The 18,508-nt window shown below is 34.6% G+C and overlaps 1 protein-coding gene across 1 annotated transcript in view; it reads right to left on the bottom strand.

The window, feature by feature from the left end:
* LOC138709948 (protein O-mannosyl-transferase TMTC1-like) overlaps nucleotides 1-18,508 on the bottom strand; it is a 1,156,611-nt gene that overhangs the window by 1,122,781 nt on the left and 15,322 nt on the right. The window contains exon 2 of the mRNA XM_069840633.1: nucleotides 10,904-11,081. Within this exon, the coding sequence (XP_069696734.1) occupies nucleotides 10,904-11,081 (178 nt within the window). The remainder of the gene's footprint in view (nucleotides 1-10,903; nucleotides 11,082-18,508) is intronic.

Below are 18,508 nucleotides of genomic sequence, written 5' to 3'. Positions count from 1 at the left end.
AAATGTCTTCTTCTAAGCACAATCACAGTGAAAGTTTAAAATATCATCTCATTACAGTATTATTCCTTAATGTAATCAATTGGCCTAAATTAAATTACCTCTATGATAAATTTTAATAAACAGAATATTTAAGATTAATTATTCCTTTTAATTTACTCATTAACGTCATCTCAATTGTAATAACTAATCCACCGATCGGTGAGACGTACGAATAAGATATTGCCTCATAGATTACGTAAGAGTATTTCTAATTTCTTCGCGCGCCGCGTTATTTTCAACAGCGAAATAGTCGGACATCATTTATATGCCACTCAACAAGCCTGCCTCGACTTCAAGTGAGATATGACCCAAGTAGTAGGCTAGTCCCCTCCTCGTCACCGCAGTCCCGGATTCCCTTGTCGCCCCACCTCTGGAACTTCTGCCGACATCAATAACCCAAGCCAGTACAAACCATTATCATCCCCATCGCTGTCTGGGAGCCAAGAGGACGCCCTCCCATTCCCCCAACTAACGACGGTTTCTATTTCAATCCCAGGCACCTGCACTTCTGAGTCATTTAACAAGGTTCCGCTTACATAAATATTGAAACTGCTATCTTGGCTTTCTGCATAGGTCATCAAATAAAAGTGTTGATTTATAACTCTGAAGAAAAATTTAGAAAACAGAAAAGAAGAAATGTGTACGAAAGAGAAAAAGGAAGAATTGAGATAGGAAAAAAGGAAATGAAAGGAGAATTTAACGAAGCAAAGAAATTAAGGAAATAAACATAGAAATAAAGAACAAAAGAAGAAAATAAAAGAAATGATAAAGGAGGGAAAAGACAAGTAAGAAACAAAACAAAACAGAGAATGCAAGTGTAACATGGGGAATAAATGTATAATATTTTAATGTAAGCTCGAGCTGGACGGTGTTTTTATGCTTTACTGTATTAGTCAAAGAGTGACTTCATTATTACTTACAGAAATACAAGTAAAGCTTATCGTACAAATACATACAATTTAATACAGGGCTCCTACAAAAGACCCTTCCAGTTTCGAACACATATAATTTACGTTCTATGAATCTGAGGTGCATGAGACAGTACCAATGAAAAGAGAAAGTCAAAAAGTTTAGTTCCTTACCTTAAAGAAGTTCAATGTGTCCCCTTTTAGTAACACGGCACACATCAAGCCTATAGTCAAGTTCCACGTAGGTACGCGGATTTTCTTACCCCCAGATTCTGAGGTTATGTCTGTTCACCTTACAAGAAAGTGCAATTTCAATTAAAGTGTGCATACTTAGACTATGCGGAAATTTCTTCGCAGCACTTTGTCCTATGGTTTTAGGGCTTACAGCAAATGTAGTCGGTATGGATGAAATCGCAACCGCTTGCGAAGAATCTTGCCTTAAAAATCAGTGTACCATTTACGGATTGTAGGTCCACTGGGTGGATCTGGATCAAACTTTGTTCGATAGTGCAATTGCACATTAATGACCGACTGGTTCACATGAAAATCACGCTTTTCTAACTTCTATAGTAGCCATTTCGCGTCAACAATGAACAATTTTTTTTATATATGCTATTATGAGGTAGTTTTACCAACTAGGAAAACAATATTGCCACAACTAAACGTTTTGAGTTTCTCTTTCCATTGGTGCTATTTTCATGCACCTCAGATGCATATAACGTCAACTACATGTGTTCGAAACTGGAAGGGTCTTTTGTAAGAGCCCTGTAGATTAACGGTTCATTCAACATTCTGAGCATGAGTCAAGTGTGTACAATACTCTAGACGGGCTGCCTTCTCTCTAAGGATTGAATCAAGAATGGTATGGGCCTCCGGCGAAAGCAATAATTGTGCCCTTTCATTAAACATATAATAATAATAATAATAATAATAATAATAATAATAATAATAATAAACCTCATTGTTGTTGAACACAAGAACGAAATACAGTGACATATCTGTTAACACTCTTTCCTTAAATGCTAGTTTCTAGACTCTAGAGACGAACTTTTCGGCACTTTGATAAGACAAAATCGTAAATTGCGTCTTCGAAAGCAATATCCCCCATATGTCATGTTCAATAGTGATTACATTTAAATTACTTAAGTGTGGTTGTACCATACAATTTCTTCATAAATTAACGTTTTATTACTTTTGGCTTGAAAAACGAACGTTCTACATTGGTCACAGACAATGTCAGAAATAATTCTAATAGCTATTTGCAACTCGATGACGAGGGTCCAGGAATGCCATTTATATTGTACTATAATTCCCAATATAATCTTTTTTTTTTTTTGCGGTCAGTGGAACTAAAATAGTTAATTAGTTTGACATGTTTTAATACTTTCTTCTCGTTCTCCAGCTTTCATTTGCTTCGTACAATCACTTTCAAAACGTCTCATTATTAATTATAATGTTAGTTAACAGGAAAGAGTATTAAAATAGAAAATACAATTTAATAACTCGGTAGCTTCACTGACACGATCACTTACGTTCGAAAGTCAAAAGAATATTGTCGGATGTTGTGTAGAAGAAATCATTTGATGGTTAAAATGCATTCCTGTAAAAGTGTTTAAATAAAATTTTATTAAATATAAGTGTATAACAATACTCCGATATATACAATAAATTAATGAAGGAATCTGGCATCTTTGACATAATATAATATGAAGAAATAGTTATTGACTTATAAATTATATTAGTGACAATATTTTATGGCAATAAAATTGTTGTGGTTGTAAGGTGTGAAAAAAAAGAACTTTTGAGAGAATTGAAAGGTAGCAGACTTGCCAAGCCACGCCTTAAGAAAGACGGGAAGAGAGAATATTATAAGAGAGTGTGCGAGAGAGAAAAAGAGAAAGAGAGAGAGAGAGCTGTGATGCTAGTGCACTATTGTTGAAGTAGGGATGATAGACAGCAATAAAGAGTACAAATATTGTTAAAAAAATAAAGTTTTCCTACAAAAGTTAATACTTTACTTGCGCTTATAATAATAATAATAATAATAATAATAATAATAATAATAATAATAATAATAATAATAATAATAATAATAAACAACTCTGTCACGGTTTTAATACTGTTCCAATCGTAACTATTGCACATGACCAGCAATGATATGTTTGAAATTAATTTAAAACCATTCCTGCACGAATATTTATGTACTGTAAAATAATTTACTAATCTCGTATATTGAAGATGTAATTAAATTTCGCAGTAAATTTTAATAACCAATATGGAGTGTGGCATTATATGGGCAGAAACATCGACATTACCACGGAGTGAAGAGAAGCGAATAGAAACATTTGAAATGTAGATATGGAGAAGAATTGAACGTGTGAAGTGGACAGACAGAATAAGAAATGAAGCTGTGTTAGAAAGAGTGAGTGAAGAAAGAATGATGCTGAAATTGAACAGGAAGAGAAAAAGGAATTGGTTAGGTCCCTGGCTGAGACGAAACTGCCTACTGAAGGATGCACTGAAAGGAATGGTGAACGGGAGAAGAGTTTGGGGCAGAAGAAAATATCAGATGATAGATGACATTAAGATATATGGATCATATGAGGAAACGAAGAGCAAGACAGAAAATAGAAGATTGGAGAATGCTGGGTTTGCAGTGGAAGACCTGCCCTTGGGCACAACATTAAATGAAACGATTTAATGAATAGATAAACGTGAAAACAAAATATTGATGCAACAACTATGTGTATGCTAGCCCAGTGGATAAAAGTGAAGCGCAACTTCTCAACGCTGATGCGTCAATAGGGAGTTTTCGCACCCTCGACGCCCGCTCAACGTCTAACCACAGTCTAGTACATACAGTCACGAAGCTTGAGGTGACTTTTTGGATTTCTCCCGATACAATACTCCAAGCGGTTAGCAACTGACAAGGGAAGGGTTTCGCCTCGAACAGGAATTTTTGGTTAAAAATTTGTACAGAGACTTACCTCTCAATGGTGATGCAGTCCGTAAAAGCATTCATTTGTGTAACTCTCCGTTTGGTTGGTATTGGTCAATACACTTCTTTAAAAATGTACATGAGGATTCTCTATAAAATGCATGAAACAAAATGGAGCAGAGCAATAAGCACAACACGCAGAAGCAACACCTGAACAATCCTCTGAACAACACTCCAGTGCTGAAAAATCAAATGCTACCTGAATTACATTTTTGAAGTCAGAGACTTATTCAGGATTCACGTAACCAGCTGACTGCCAGGAATACTGAAGCATAGGGCGGTATACTGGAGCAGACACCTGGTTATGAATAACAGAGTGCATTTTCATTATAAACACTCGATTTTCCAAGTTAAGTTCTGGATTCTCAGCAAGAGTCCTTATGCAATCTGTTATCCTCCGAGCATATATTTTGTAGTGTCTAAGGAAATAGATATTCAGAGGCTGGAAATATTTAGTTTTTTAGGTGGAATGATCATGCATTCTATGTCCTAGCCTTGGAATGATTCATTTATTAAGGTTGTGTCCTTGTGCGCATTCAATGACTCACACAACAGTGTACATTTTTGATTAGCTGCAATATTTTCAGACAGAAAGTTGGAGAAAAATGTTCTTAAATGGGCTCTAAGCATTTTACCACTCGAACTGGCTTCTAGGCTAGGCTAGGCTTACGGGTAAGGTGTCCCATCCCTTTAATTTCAGCAGTGCTCTCCCCACCGCTCAACTTGTACAGTGCTCTAACAGACAAACCACACATTATACAAACGAATGCTTTTGGGAGCTTTACAGAGATGTAAAGTTGGGCCTGTATACAAATTTTGGATACGAAATTCCTGTTCGAGCCGAAACCCTTCCCTTGTGAGTGTACTAGGAACAACAGACTGTGCGATAGTAGCGATCCTAGTGACTAGCAACTAAAGCTCAACTATCATTGAAGGTATAGGCTATTCCCTATGTATTGAGCTTCGTGACTGTATGTACTAGACTGTGGTCTAACGTTATGTTGACGTCATTGATGAAAGAGCCAATCTGAGTCATTCATCTCACGTTAGGCTAACCCTGAAACTGTGTTGTACTTTCCTATGCGTAAACTGTGTTGTGTGGGTAATTTAGTCACAACTCATAAAAATGGTTGTAGGTGATGTTATAATGAATTTTAAATTATACATACAACATGAACAATTAATTCGTCATATAATCTGACAATTTATCAATTAAAAGTATCAATATGAGTGTTCGTATGACAAGTACACATCATTTCAAGTGTCCTTGTAAATATATATGCGTGAATGTTAAGCTAACATGATATGACATCTTTGCACCAAAATTTATAAGTTTTGAATTGAAAACAATGTTAGGAATTAATAATTAACAAGTTATTTATAAGATAACATGAAACTGAAGTGCATATTTTCTCACACACAAAATTTGTGCTTTATTTTCACTCGGCGCACTCGCGACATACCATAGATCTGCAGCGGAGGCACACAGGTCTCTCGCAAGTAACGCAGCACAATTTCTTTTTCTTTTCTTCTTCTGACCATGGACACAAAAGTGGCAACTTTTCCTCTTCGCTAGTGGAGTGTGTTCTGATCTTTCTTCAGAGCATGAAACAGGCTTCCCTAGAATTCTTGATACCAGAAGGCGCAGCTCTCTAGGACATCTTGTATTCAGAAGTCGCTCTTGCAGGGCTGATTCAGTGAGTTGTTTTGCAAGAGCCTTCGTGTAATCGCAGCGGTCAATTACTCTATTATTCTTGTACGAAGAATATAATACATGGGCATTGACAACTATTATATTGGCAACCGCATAGAAAATCGCCATAGGTCATCGCCGTATTCGTCTACTTGTGGAAAATGTAACACACTTCTGATCTAAGGCATCTACACCATCTTTGGTAGCATTGTGAAAGCTAATTATTTCTAGTTTCCCATTGTTCTGATCTATTTCCTTGCAGTGATGCATAGTAGATAATAATAGAGGAAAGTGCCCTAAACCGACTCCTCCCCCTAAAGTGGACCCCCGGTATCCTGGCTCTGCATTCTCCTGAACTCTAGCAGAACTAAGTGTAAATAGTAGTTTAGGCTTCTACCAATCTGTAGCGGAGCACACACGTCGCCCGCTTCACTTGTTGCTTATCAGTCCGCAATTACGTGTTTTGACAGTGGAAAAAGCTTTTACACTGTGCTACACTTTTTGTTTTTTTCTCCTAGATATTGGCAGTTAAGCCATTTGATATATATATATATCCTTAAATGGTAAGGTTTAAGATTATTGCTTGTCATTAAACCGTTTAATTTAGATGTTTGGTTAAAAATTGAGTTAACAAAATGTTGGCTATAGTCGCGTAAACCGGACCCCCTTCAGTTGCCTAAACTGGACCCCTTATTTTTTTCATGTTTAAAGTCTACATGTATTTGTACACATTCTTATTCTATTGGAATTCTGTTCCAAATTTCAAGAGAATAATGGGGAAGGAAGGAACAATCTTTACAGCGTAACATTCAGCGTGGATCCAAATGAACTTCTTCATTCGGTGGTTTCGACACTTCGAGTTTGCCAATACTACAAATGAAAAACTTGTGCTGTTGCTCTTGAATGGCCACTTTAGCCACACGCAGAATATTGATCTGATCAACTTGGCAAAAACAAATCATGTTACAATTGTGTCGCTGCCACCTCACTCTTCACACAAACTACAATCTTTGGACAAAACTTTCATGGTTCCCCTGATAGTTCAGTACAGCAAGGAAATCAGGCAGTGGTTAAGACACAAGAACGTGCTGTCAATGCTTTTGATGCAATGGACCTGTTTGGCAAAGCCTATATTAGATGCGAAACAGCTCAAATAGAAATCAATGGGTTTAAAGCAATCCTTGAACAAGAAGCTGTTTTCAGATGCCGAATACATTGAAGAGGCAAACAAAAAACGACATTTCTCTTTCTATGAATCTGTGTTAAAGAAACAAACAGCAGAAAATCAGAGCTTTCCAGAGAACGGAGAAGAATGTGATGTGAACGAACCACAAGTTATTGTAGAGTTTGACCCAAATCAACGATCAACATCTTCCTCTATCATCACCTACACTTGAGGATCCTTAGGGTTCCACATCTTCTAAGACAAGCCCATTTGACATCACTCCCATTCCAAAATTAAAAAAGAGGTTCTCGAATAGGGGGCGAAAGATCTGCAGTTCTACGGTCATCACATCTACGTCTTATGAAGCCCAATTGGTGGAAGCTAAGAAAGTTAAAGAAGCAATGGAAGCTGAACAACAAGCACGGAATCGTGCTCAAGGACGCAAAAGAAATCGCAGCCAGGGACATGGTTCAGAAGTACAGCCTTCAAGAAAAAGGAAAGGGCTCGTGAAAAATTGTCTAATTTTTTTGAAAAATGTGAGAATCAAGCACTGAAAATGAAAACGTGTCCTCTAGAATATCTGAATTGGATCTCTTCTCGAAAGTTTTCCCATCTAAAGATGATGCTTGGTATGTGTGGTTTGTGACAGAAAATTTTCGAAGGATTCTAAAGGGGAACTTTGGGTCATTTGCGTTATGTGCTGGGACTGAAAAGGACAGGAACATCTGCGATTTTTGTCGCTAAACGATTTAATTCTGTTGTACGTTTTGTATATCTCTTTTTTTTTAATACATCCTATATCTCTTTTTAAAAACTAAAACCTGTAATTGTAATATTATACTTATACTTTGAAACTAGATTATGTTTTCTCTTATTTAATACCTTTTTCCTAATTTTTTTAGTGTTATTTTGATTATTTTTACAAGGCGTCCGATTTCGGCAACCATTTTTCAAATCGTCAAAGTGTAAGGTTATTGAAAATAATTTTTATACCAATTTTTTATTATATTTTCTAAAAGTAAAATGTATATGGTGCATAACATTGCAAAGTAAATATTACATGCTTTTAAAACATAATTTTTTACTGTTTTATATTTTTTTTTAAATCAAAAACAAAATGGGAGTCCGGTTTTGGGCACTTTCCTCTATTACCTCTTTGCTCGTCTTAGGGACGTGTGATATAATAGTCACATCTTTGGTGAATCCATATAGTGAGAATTGGACACCTTGTCTTCTGTTTAATTTAAATTTCGCGGGAATCTTTCTTTGTTTTGCTTCAAATTGCCTATATATGTCAAACTTCTTCTTTTGATTTCTGAAGCCAGTTCAATAGAACTGAAATGGATAATTATCTGCTGTAACATTGCTGTTAGTGCCAAATATAGGTTCAGCCAAGCGCAAAACCGGAACCATCACTGTCTCGTTTTGTAGATGTATGCATTCAAGAGATAATGTGCCTTTGCATCACAAAATATCATAATTTTCAGGCCATATCTTTCTGGCTTCCTTGCCATATATATTCTGAATGAATACCGACCACGAAAACCAACAAGTATCTCATCTACAAAAGTGAGAGCTCCAACAGTGTAGCATTCTTGCGAATTTCGCACCGTCTGTTGGAAAGGCAAGAAACAGCAGCAGCTTTATCCTCCTTTTCCTTTCTTCTCGGTCCGCAGGGTCATCGAAGCGTAGGCATATCAGTAAAATCATCATTATTTTCATTGACAAGCAGGCTCGAAATATATCACGACCAGTACCATCTGTTGCAAACATAGATTCCAGATTCTCATTGTTAGACTTGAAAATAGCTGCAAAATACAGAACTCAAATAATACAAATAAATGTTTTAATTTCTATGGTACTACTGTCCCCAAATTCAGTTCTGTCTTCGGTAGAAAATTTTTCCTGTTATAAATGAAGTTTCACATTTGTATGCTCTACAGTTTTGTTTATAATTTCTTCCGTAAATAGGCATTCCGATGACTGAAGCCGAGAACAGCAATTGGCTCGTCCTTTTAGACCTGGAAGCTGTACAACTATATTGTGTCTCGAGGTGCGAACATTACGTGAAGGTTCGACTGCAGACCACTTGAATCTATTACGACCGTAGTAGAACACCCCAACTTCTTCACATTCTGAGACATTAATGCAACTTTATACATAATCATGGTTCTGAATTTAAGTCCGAATTTTATTCATCTAGTTCATCTGCATCACTACCTCCATCTTCTTTCAGAATAGGAAGCACAATTTTTTTTTAATTTGGGGTCATTGACACTTATCACATTTTGAAACAACTCCATCTTAGTAGAAGCAGGATACGAAGTTAAACCATTTCCAACAAATTCTGTTAAGTATTCCCGTTCCGTTGAGACACTCGTTCACTAACTGGAACTTAAACTGCGTAATGGGGCTATTTCTGTCACCAACAAAAATATAACACTGTTTTGTGGGGCCACAACACTCGAGAGGTAGCAACTGGAAAGAGTGCAGGTCGGTCTTGAACTGAATGAGAGGTAGTGGATGTGTCAGTGTTGCCACATATATAACATTCTCAATATCGCCTTTCATAATATGCGTGGTACCTTGAAAGACCCCACAACGCAGTTTAAGGGTTAATCACCACCAGAAGGTTTGCAGCACTCAGCACCCTGTACTTCAGTAATCTATTTCTTTGGGAGTAGAATATATTGCATAATTATTTTCATTAACTTGTCTGGTCTGATTATTTCTAAGTGTATATTTCTGTGTATTTAAATTTGTATGGATTTATACTTGAACTTCTAAATTAAAAATAATATGTAGGCCTACTTGTTACTTCTTTGTGAAGAGAACATAGATTCTCTGCCTGAATTCTATTCGTCAACATTCCTAATAAGTCAATCATGACATCATGAAAAAAAGACACAGTAGAAAGAAGAAACAGAAAAAAAGATACCGAAGAAGAGAAAGAAACAGAAAGAGAGGAACAAACGAAAGCGAAAGCTCAAAAGAAAGAACGATTGAATGAACCGAAGGTAGGAGAGAACAGGGAACGAGAATATGGAAGGAAAAACTAAGGGAGGAATATTTCAATAAACAATGAGCTCAGTTTTGCTATCCGCCGGAGTGTTTTGTTTCACCTATGGGCGAGCGTGCCGCTCGTTAGCTGGTTAGCCAGTTAGCCAGGTCTCAATGATTAGCGGCAGGGTAAAATAATAAAACAAACCAACCATACAACAATACACAAACAAATTTAAGAGGCTCATTACTTACCAAATTATCAAATGAGGTGTTGAAACTGCCCAACTTCATTCTCCATACATTTTTGGCGTCTCAAGGAAATTATTCTTCACCCACTGCAGTTCATTTTGAGAAATTCGTACAATTTTCTGAAGAATATTACCTTTGATTTCTTGTATGGTGTGCGAGTTCGTCTTGTACACGGCATTTTTTAATATATACTCCAGAGATAATAATCGCAGGCTGTTAAATCGGAAAACCGAAGGGGCCACAAATTCCTATTAATAACTCTCTCTTTTTGGATAGGCATTGTGAATTTCTCTCATGGAAATATTCGTAGTGTAATCAATGCAGAGTCTTGTAAAAATTCATGATAAAAAACCTTGCGCAGCGGAGGAAAACATAATTGATCGCACTATAGGAAGAAATATACAAAAATTGAAAGGTGAAATTAAATAAATGTCGAAAGTAGACCATGACGAAGAAATTCGTGTAGAATAACTCAGAAGGAGAAAAGAAAATAAGGATTACGAAATAAATAAAAATGAATAAGATATAAACTACAGAACAATAGAAGGAAAGAAAATGAAACGCATGAGGGAAAAAATAACTAGGGAAAAGAAGGGAAGTAATAAAAGAACGACATGAAAATTTAAAAGACGTAGAAAGGAAAAACAAAATAAATGTAACAAGTAAAGACAATAATAAGGATAAAGAAAATAAAACAACGTGAATTTTACGACAAAACCTTCTAATGAATTTCTTGTACTGCCAGAAAACTTTATTTTAGCCTGTATATACTTCGCATAGTCTAATGGGGAGATACTGTACAAGGAAGAGAATATTCATTGAAAACTAGATGATTTTTGCTTACTCACCGCCTCGGTGTGAATCGGATGGGCGGCGAAAAGCAGGCCCGCGGCGCCTGCGAAATTTGGTTGAAGTCCGGCCACGGCGAGACACACGCGCGTGAATAGAAGAGAGGCCGTAGCGTGCAGTAGCACGTTGCACGCGTGAAACCAGAGCGGCTGTAGCCCCGACACCTGGTAGTTAGCCCTGAAAACACAAAACAAAACATCAGTGACTAACAGTAGCCTAAGTTAAATGAACAGTGATAAATCTGTGGATAATCAATAATCATATACAACTTACCGTTGCGTCTCAGAAGAATTGGAAAAAAGAAGAGAGAGAAAATAAATATAGAGAAAGATTAATGAAAACAAACGAAGTAACAGTTATTTTACCTCGTTTTCTCTCTTTCTACTTTTCTAAATTTTGTGTTAACTTTGGGCCCTCTCTGTCTTGGCTTTTTGGTTCGTATATTACTAGTAAAAAATTATCAGAATTAATAATATCTTTAACTTCAGTTGATGTCAATAAGTAACTTACTGGATATTTATTTAAGTATTTTATGTACAAGTTTTTCTGTTTTGGCTTTTTTTCATTTGCTAACTCATGCATTGTAAGTACAATAAAGTATAATTGTTAAAATAATTACAACGAACAAAAAAAATGTCTATAATAATTTTTATTTATTTATTTATTTATTTAGTTAGTTATTTATGTCTATAACAGGGCAAAGCCCTAATTAGAATAGATAGTACAAATATTTGCTTAGAACATTAAATTGGAGGTAACATGGAAAAAGAGATAAAACAGATACAAATAATAGGTCTGAAAGTGTAAATATAAATAAAAAATGAAAAATAACAGACAAATACATACTAATAAATGATAGAACAGATATAGATATAAATTAGATTTACAAGATATAATGAACACATTAAAGCTATAACCAAACCCTACATCACATCAAATTACGTAGAACACATTATCAACAATAATCATGACTACAATAATATAGAAACAGATATGGAAATCTTACATATCACACCAAAAAGTCCATAGTTAAACATCTTACAACAATACGAAATATACAAACATACAATAACACACCCTCAACATATACTTAATACACAATTAGAGTTCAATACCCACACATTGTTCGACATCGTGATACATAGCACACAAACAACCACACCCCACCATAGGAGCAACACACCCCCACCCCTACAACTGATGAATGAAAATGGCAGAATGCAAGATCAACAACAACATCAGTAGTTCGTAGGACACTGAAGATGATGGAGAACCGCCGTCGAAACTGGCCGTCTGTCTAGGGTACATAACTTTTTTTTTTTAATTATAACACTTTTAACGTGTCGTTTAACAATTTTAAGTTTTTTACAAAATAAAAATAAAAAGCTTCTAGAGTGTACTTCTTTTCTTAACGTCAAATTTGAAACTCTAGACACAGTGGGGTGATGTAATAAAGGAGTACAGTATTAACAAAAGGATCAAGTTACGGCTGGACCTTTACCCATGTAGTATTTCTTGTTGTTTCGGGTACGTCTTACGTCAGGAATATTCCGGTTATTTATTATTGTGTTCATTTAAAATTCTATAATATAGCACAACGCTAATAATGACACGAATATGAAGTTATTCACTAAATAAAGCTTATCAAATTTACGATAAATTCCCAAAGCACTTATTCTGCTGGGAATAAGTGTGAAATATGTGTTTTGTTGCTGTAATGAAACTCTAAAGTGCCCGAAGGGAGCAAAGTGTTGAAACGTAAAGCATAAAACTGTGTCCATTTTCACACGACCAACGAAGTGTGAAGGCACTTGTGCCGTTAATTTTATAATTTTCTTTTCCGTTGAAACATAACATTCATTGTAGTGATCAAATTTCTTCGACTGTTTTTATTTTTCGAACTCAGTTAATTTGTTAGTTAAATTACATTTTAAACACAACCACGATAACATCATACACAAAAAAAATTTAAAAGAAATTGGTATAATAATATCGATTTGTTTGTTTTTTATTTTGTCCTGTAACATGGATTAAAATGGCATTTAACATTTAATTCATCACAATATAAAAAACAGAGGCCTCATAAAGACACTGAAGTTTACTATGAAGCAAGGAGTCAGTTATTGTTCACTTTCATATTCATGTGTGCTACAGGATACTGATTTATTGTATCTGCCTTCATTTTTTCTCTTCGTGAATAATGAAGACAGTGAAGATGATGATCATGATGTTTGTCATAATAAATTATAATAAGAGAAACGGAAGTGTTAGATAAAGCTGCGTTGTAGAACAGCCATTAGGAAAGTTTTGAAAAATTGCAACAACAAAGTTTGGAAAGGCCTATGAATCATTATGGTAAAAGTTGATCTTTCAGTCCAGTTCATATGATTTAATATAATATTCATTACTGTTTAATTATATAATTAAAATTAAACAACAGTATATTCATAGTAATTAATCTCATATATAAAAGTCAATGTGGCTATGTATGTATGTATGTATGTATGTATGTATGTATGTATGTATGTATGTATGTATGTATGTATGTATGTATGTATGTATGTATGTAATCAATACAAATCTACACACTTCGACCGATATTTGCCAAAGTTTGCACATTTAATCTTCATAACTCGGAGAAGAACATAGGCTACATTAAAATTGGGCAGAGAGATGTTAAATTATTGAAAACAATAAAAATTAGAAAGAAATAAGGTATTTATGATATTAAAGTGGCCTATTCTACAGTCAGTTGTCTTTTTATTGACGTCATCCATTCACGTCTTCTTCCTTTGTAAAAGCGGTCATATTGTTATTGAAATATTAAATAAAATAACATTAAATTAAAACTACGTAAATGAAGGATGATCTCTTGATTGAATGTGTCACAGGCAATAATACACAATACAATATGGCAGAAAACACAATTTTGTATACTTACTTACTTACTTACAAATGGCTTTTAAGGAACCCGAAGGTTCATTGCCGCCCTCACATAAGCCCGCCATCGGTCCCTATCCTGTGCAAGATTAAGCCAGTCTCTATCATCATACCCCACCCAATTTTGTATAATTTTTAAATATTCAAAATCAAGCATAATAGAAAGCAAACAAGAAACCATTCATAACACGTAAATTGAAGCACTTCAATTTGTAACTCTCTGTATCGTTGTTGTAAGGTGAATGACTTTAGTTTACGCGGACACAGGTTCGAATCTGTACTCAACTCATGTATTTCTTTTTATTGTTTTGATAATTTATTTACTTTATTTTAGATACGTTATTTTATTTTAACCCGCCATAAAGGGAGTTTTACTACATAAATAATATGTCTGTAGTATTTTATTCATGCTGTCTCAAACAAAGTTACCATAAAATTATATGAATGTGCGTACACTGATACACTGAAAATAACAATGTATTAATTCCAAAATATATGTATTTTATATTATTGCTGTTCTTGTCCGAATATGTGTTATTGCTAAATTATATCTATATTATCATGTCGTGAATGTACAGTAGTATATATGATAAACCTACTGGAAATAACAATCTGTTAATTTTTAAAATAAGCTTCTTGCAAAATATTGTTCTTCAAGTTCAAAAATGATTTATTGCGAGATTATACTGTATTCTGTACATAAAATAACAATGACATAATAATTAATATACAACATTATTTTATTTTAAACAGATATAAAGGGGGGTTTTACTACATAAATAATATATCCGTAGTATTTTATTTATGCTGTCTCAAACAAAGTTACCATACAATTATACTGAAATATTAAATAAAATAACTTTAAATTAAAATTACGTAAATGAGGGACGAGCCTTTGATTGAACGTGTCATGTGGTATGATATACAATATAATATGGCATAGAACACATTTTTCTTTAATATTTAAGAATTCAAAATCAAACATAATAGCCAGCAAACATGAAAGCATTCATAATACGTAAGTTCAACTGCTTTACTAGATAGCTCTGTAGGGTTGTGGTAGGGTGAATTACTTTGGTGTAGAGGAAACCCAGGTTCGAACCGTTATTGTTTAATAGTTTGTTTACATTATTTTAGATACGTTATTTTATTTTAATCCGATATTTAGACGATTTTACTACATAAATAATATCCGTAGTGTTTTACTTATGCTATGTCAAACAAAGTTACCATACAATTATGTGAATGTACTGTACGTAGCTAAACTCACTGAAAATAACAGTGTATTCATGCTAATGTATAAACGTCTTTGAAAATATTGTTGTTCATATTCGAATATGTGTTATTGCTAAATTATATCTATATTATCATGGCGTCAATGTACAGTAGTATGTATGTTAAGCCTACTGGAAATAACAACCTGTTAAGTTTTAAAATAACTTTCTCTCAAAATATTATTCTTCAAGTCCAATAATTCCGAGATCATACTGTAGGCCTGTTCTGTAACATAAAATAAAAATTATATAATTTATATACAGCAGCCTATTATGTACGAGTATTTGTAAGACGTCATTTTTCAAGTCATATTTAAGAAACTGGATATGACATAATCAGGCGTAAAGCGGACGAGGGGTGCAAAATGCTCCAATCCTATTAAATATATATTTTCTATTTCCATATTCATTCTTTGATACAAGCGATAAAGAGATAAATTGCAACTCACCATGAGACCCCCAAGGGGTTCAACTGGGAACAAGAGAATTCCCTATTTATCGTTAACTGTCTTTAAACGTCAAGCGAAAGCATATGTGGACAGGAAATTACACTAAATTTGTGCCAGCATAGTTTTAGATCAAAGTAGAACATTGAGTCTGTGCTATACTGGTGTAAAGGGACCGAGGAGATGTTTTTGTTTAGCTGAACTACAAGACAAAACTAATTAAAAACAAAACCAGTAAGTACATGATGACATCTTTTCTCTTCGGTGCCTGATCTTCGGCTGTATTAAATTCTGTTAATCTTGGCAGTGTTTTGGCTAAGAATTCATGTAAGTGACACTACGTAAAGATTCATCTTTAGGGACTAGGAAAGCTTAGTAAAGACAGTAATTCTTTTGTTTTTCTATGCTTGAATTGCCGAGATCTCCTTAAGCCTGAAACAAAAGGGAAAGCCTGAGCAATGCCGGGTGCTTTTAGCTATTGTCTGTGTGTGCGTGCGTGTGTGTGTACAACGCTGCATGCCTCATTGGTTGTGGAATTACCATTATATTTCCTCAAAAGTAATTTTTAGGCAAGTATTATATGGGAATTTTTGTTAATAATATCACTGATTTTGCCACAGTTAAGTTTAATAATCTGACTATAGGATGACCTTAGGCCTACTTTCATGTAAAAGAACTCTTGCGGTACGAAATTTCGGCACACCGGCGACGCTGATAAAACAGCGGCATTTGCGAGCGACAATAAATAAAACATAATTAAATATAATAGAGGAAAATAGAGGAGATGACATAGGGGGATTTTTTTATTTAATCTGGCAGAGCTAATTGGGGGTTAATATAGAAAATGGAGTAGAAAACAGAAGAAAATAGGGGAGAAAATAGATTAGAAAATTAAGGGAAAATACAGGAAGAAATAGAGTATTATAGTGGAAATATAGAGGGGAAAATAGAAAAGAAAATAGAGCAGAGAATAGATGAAGGGAAAATAAGGGGATAATAGACGTGATAGTAGAGGCAAAAATAGAGAGGATATCGAGAGGAAAGTAAGCAGAAAATGGATGAAGAAATAAAAGTGAAAATAGAGGGATTATAGTTTATTTCTCTCCTATTTCTCCTCTATCTTACCTCTATTTTCTCCTTAATATTGACTATATTCTCTCCTCAATTTTCCCTCTAATTTCTGCTCTACTTTCTGTATATTTTTCCTGTTTTTCTCCTCAATTTTCTTTTCTATTTTCCCTAAATTTTTCTCATATTTTCTCCTTTAATTTACCACTAATTTTTCCTCTATTTTGTTCTCTATATTACCTATATTTTCTCTCTCGTTTTATCCACTTTTTAGTTTACTCGTTTTCTCGCTTTCTCGTTTTCTCGTTTCTTCGTTGTCTTTTTCTCTCTTTCTCTCGTTTAAAGTACTTGGTTCATATTCAGAACCACTTTTAGCATCCTCTGTGAATAATGGTTCTTCATTTGGACTCATTATTTCTCCTTGCAACAGTAACCTCTTCCTAGTATCAGCCATTTTCACGACACGAATGGCGCTTACCATTACTTGACTGGAGTGCAATGGTGTCTCTATTTTCAAATTGTTCTCACAATCTTTATAGATGGCAGATATGACCGAACGAACTACAGACATAGATAGTAGAACAAGGGAACATTTATAAATTGGTTTTATACATATATTATGGTCTATATATAGACCATAATATATTGACACCATTGTCTTGCCCCAAGGTACAGAACTACCTGACAAAATGAATTATCATAGTTGGATAAATAATGTAATTTTATATTTGGCCTACCTTCTTTCCTCGTATTTAATACCAAGAGACATTCCTGTTCACCTGGTATTCGCAATAACAGAGCTTTAATACAGGACTTTTATAAACGCTACTTTATTTGCTTGGTGCATATCAGAATACTTAGCCACCCGCATCGACTGCAGGGACTTCTGTGGTTACATGCTTCATAGGAAGTTTAGAATGAAAACCATACAGAGTTGGTCATTCTGTGAAGGTGATACAGTGCAGTAGCTTTCGTGCGCCTATCTAATTTGTGAATTGCTGAAATTTTTGAAGTAGAAATGAGAGTTGCTAAAGATTAACTGTCTCAATATCTTTCTTCCTTGCACTTTTCAGGATTTCATCTCGGATAATTACTATGTTTGATATACGCTCTATATTTTTAACACAGGGACTTCAGAAAGTGAAATTTCTTTGCACTACTTTTAAAGTTTTAAAGTTGCTTCAGTATACAGAGTTTCATTAAAGACAGAAGCATTGAAGCATTTCTTTATTTTTCCTCTAGGTTCACTTCCAATTTCTCAAAGCCAATATCTTCAATATACTTGTTCTGAGCTCCTATCGTTAGTCTTAATTCTGACCGTATTTTTTTCCGAGTTCTTGTAGACGAAGTTTTGTACACAACATATTCTTCGATCACAAACTTCATAAATATCAACCCTCCTCCCTATAGGAATACTTCGCTGGTTCCTTTATTATAAGTAAACTAGTAGGCATTATATTTTAAAGTATATAATAAATGCAATATAACTTTCAGGAATTTTCAATTACCTCCGATGAAACAGGAGGGAGAGTTCATGTAAAAGCCTCGCGCAACTTTACCAGCGCCTACTTAATCTGGGCCTTTGTACGAAAATGTAAAAGGGGTACAGAAGAGGTTAAAGGTGAACTTTTTATAAAGAAAATAATTTTATATATTTATACATAAAAAATGAAAGTGTCTTCAGATCCGCCTACTTTCAACATATATCCACACAGACTCTCATGCGTAGGCCTACACAGACGCTGTCAACAGTAGAAAATAACAGGCTGTGTCAGTTTTCAGTTCGATCGCAATGCGAGGAAGAGAGCTTGATACTATTCTTCATATTCCGAAAGCAGACTAATAATTCTCTTTTCGTTACATTATGCATAAGGTG

Source organism: Periplaneta americana, chromosome 12 (assembly GCF_040183065.1).
Source record: "Periplaneta americana isolate PAMFEO1 chromosome 12, P.americana_PAMFEO1_priV1, whole genome shotgun sequence".
NCBI classification, from domain to species: Eukaryota; Metazoa; Arthropoda; class Insecta; order Blattodea; family Blattidae; genus Periplaneta; species Periplaneta americana.
This window is presented reverse-complemented; position numbering and strand designations above follow the sequence as displayed.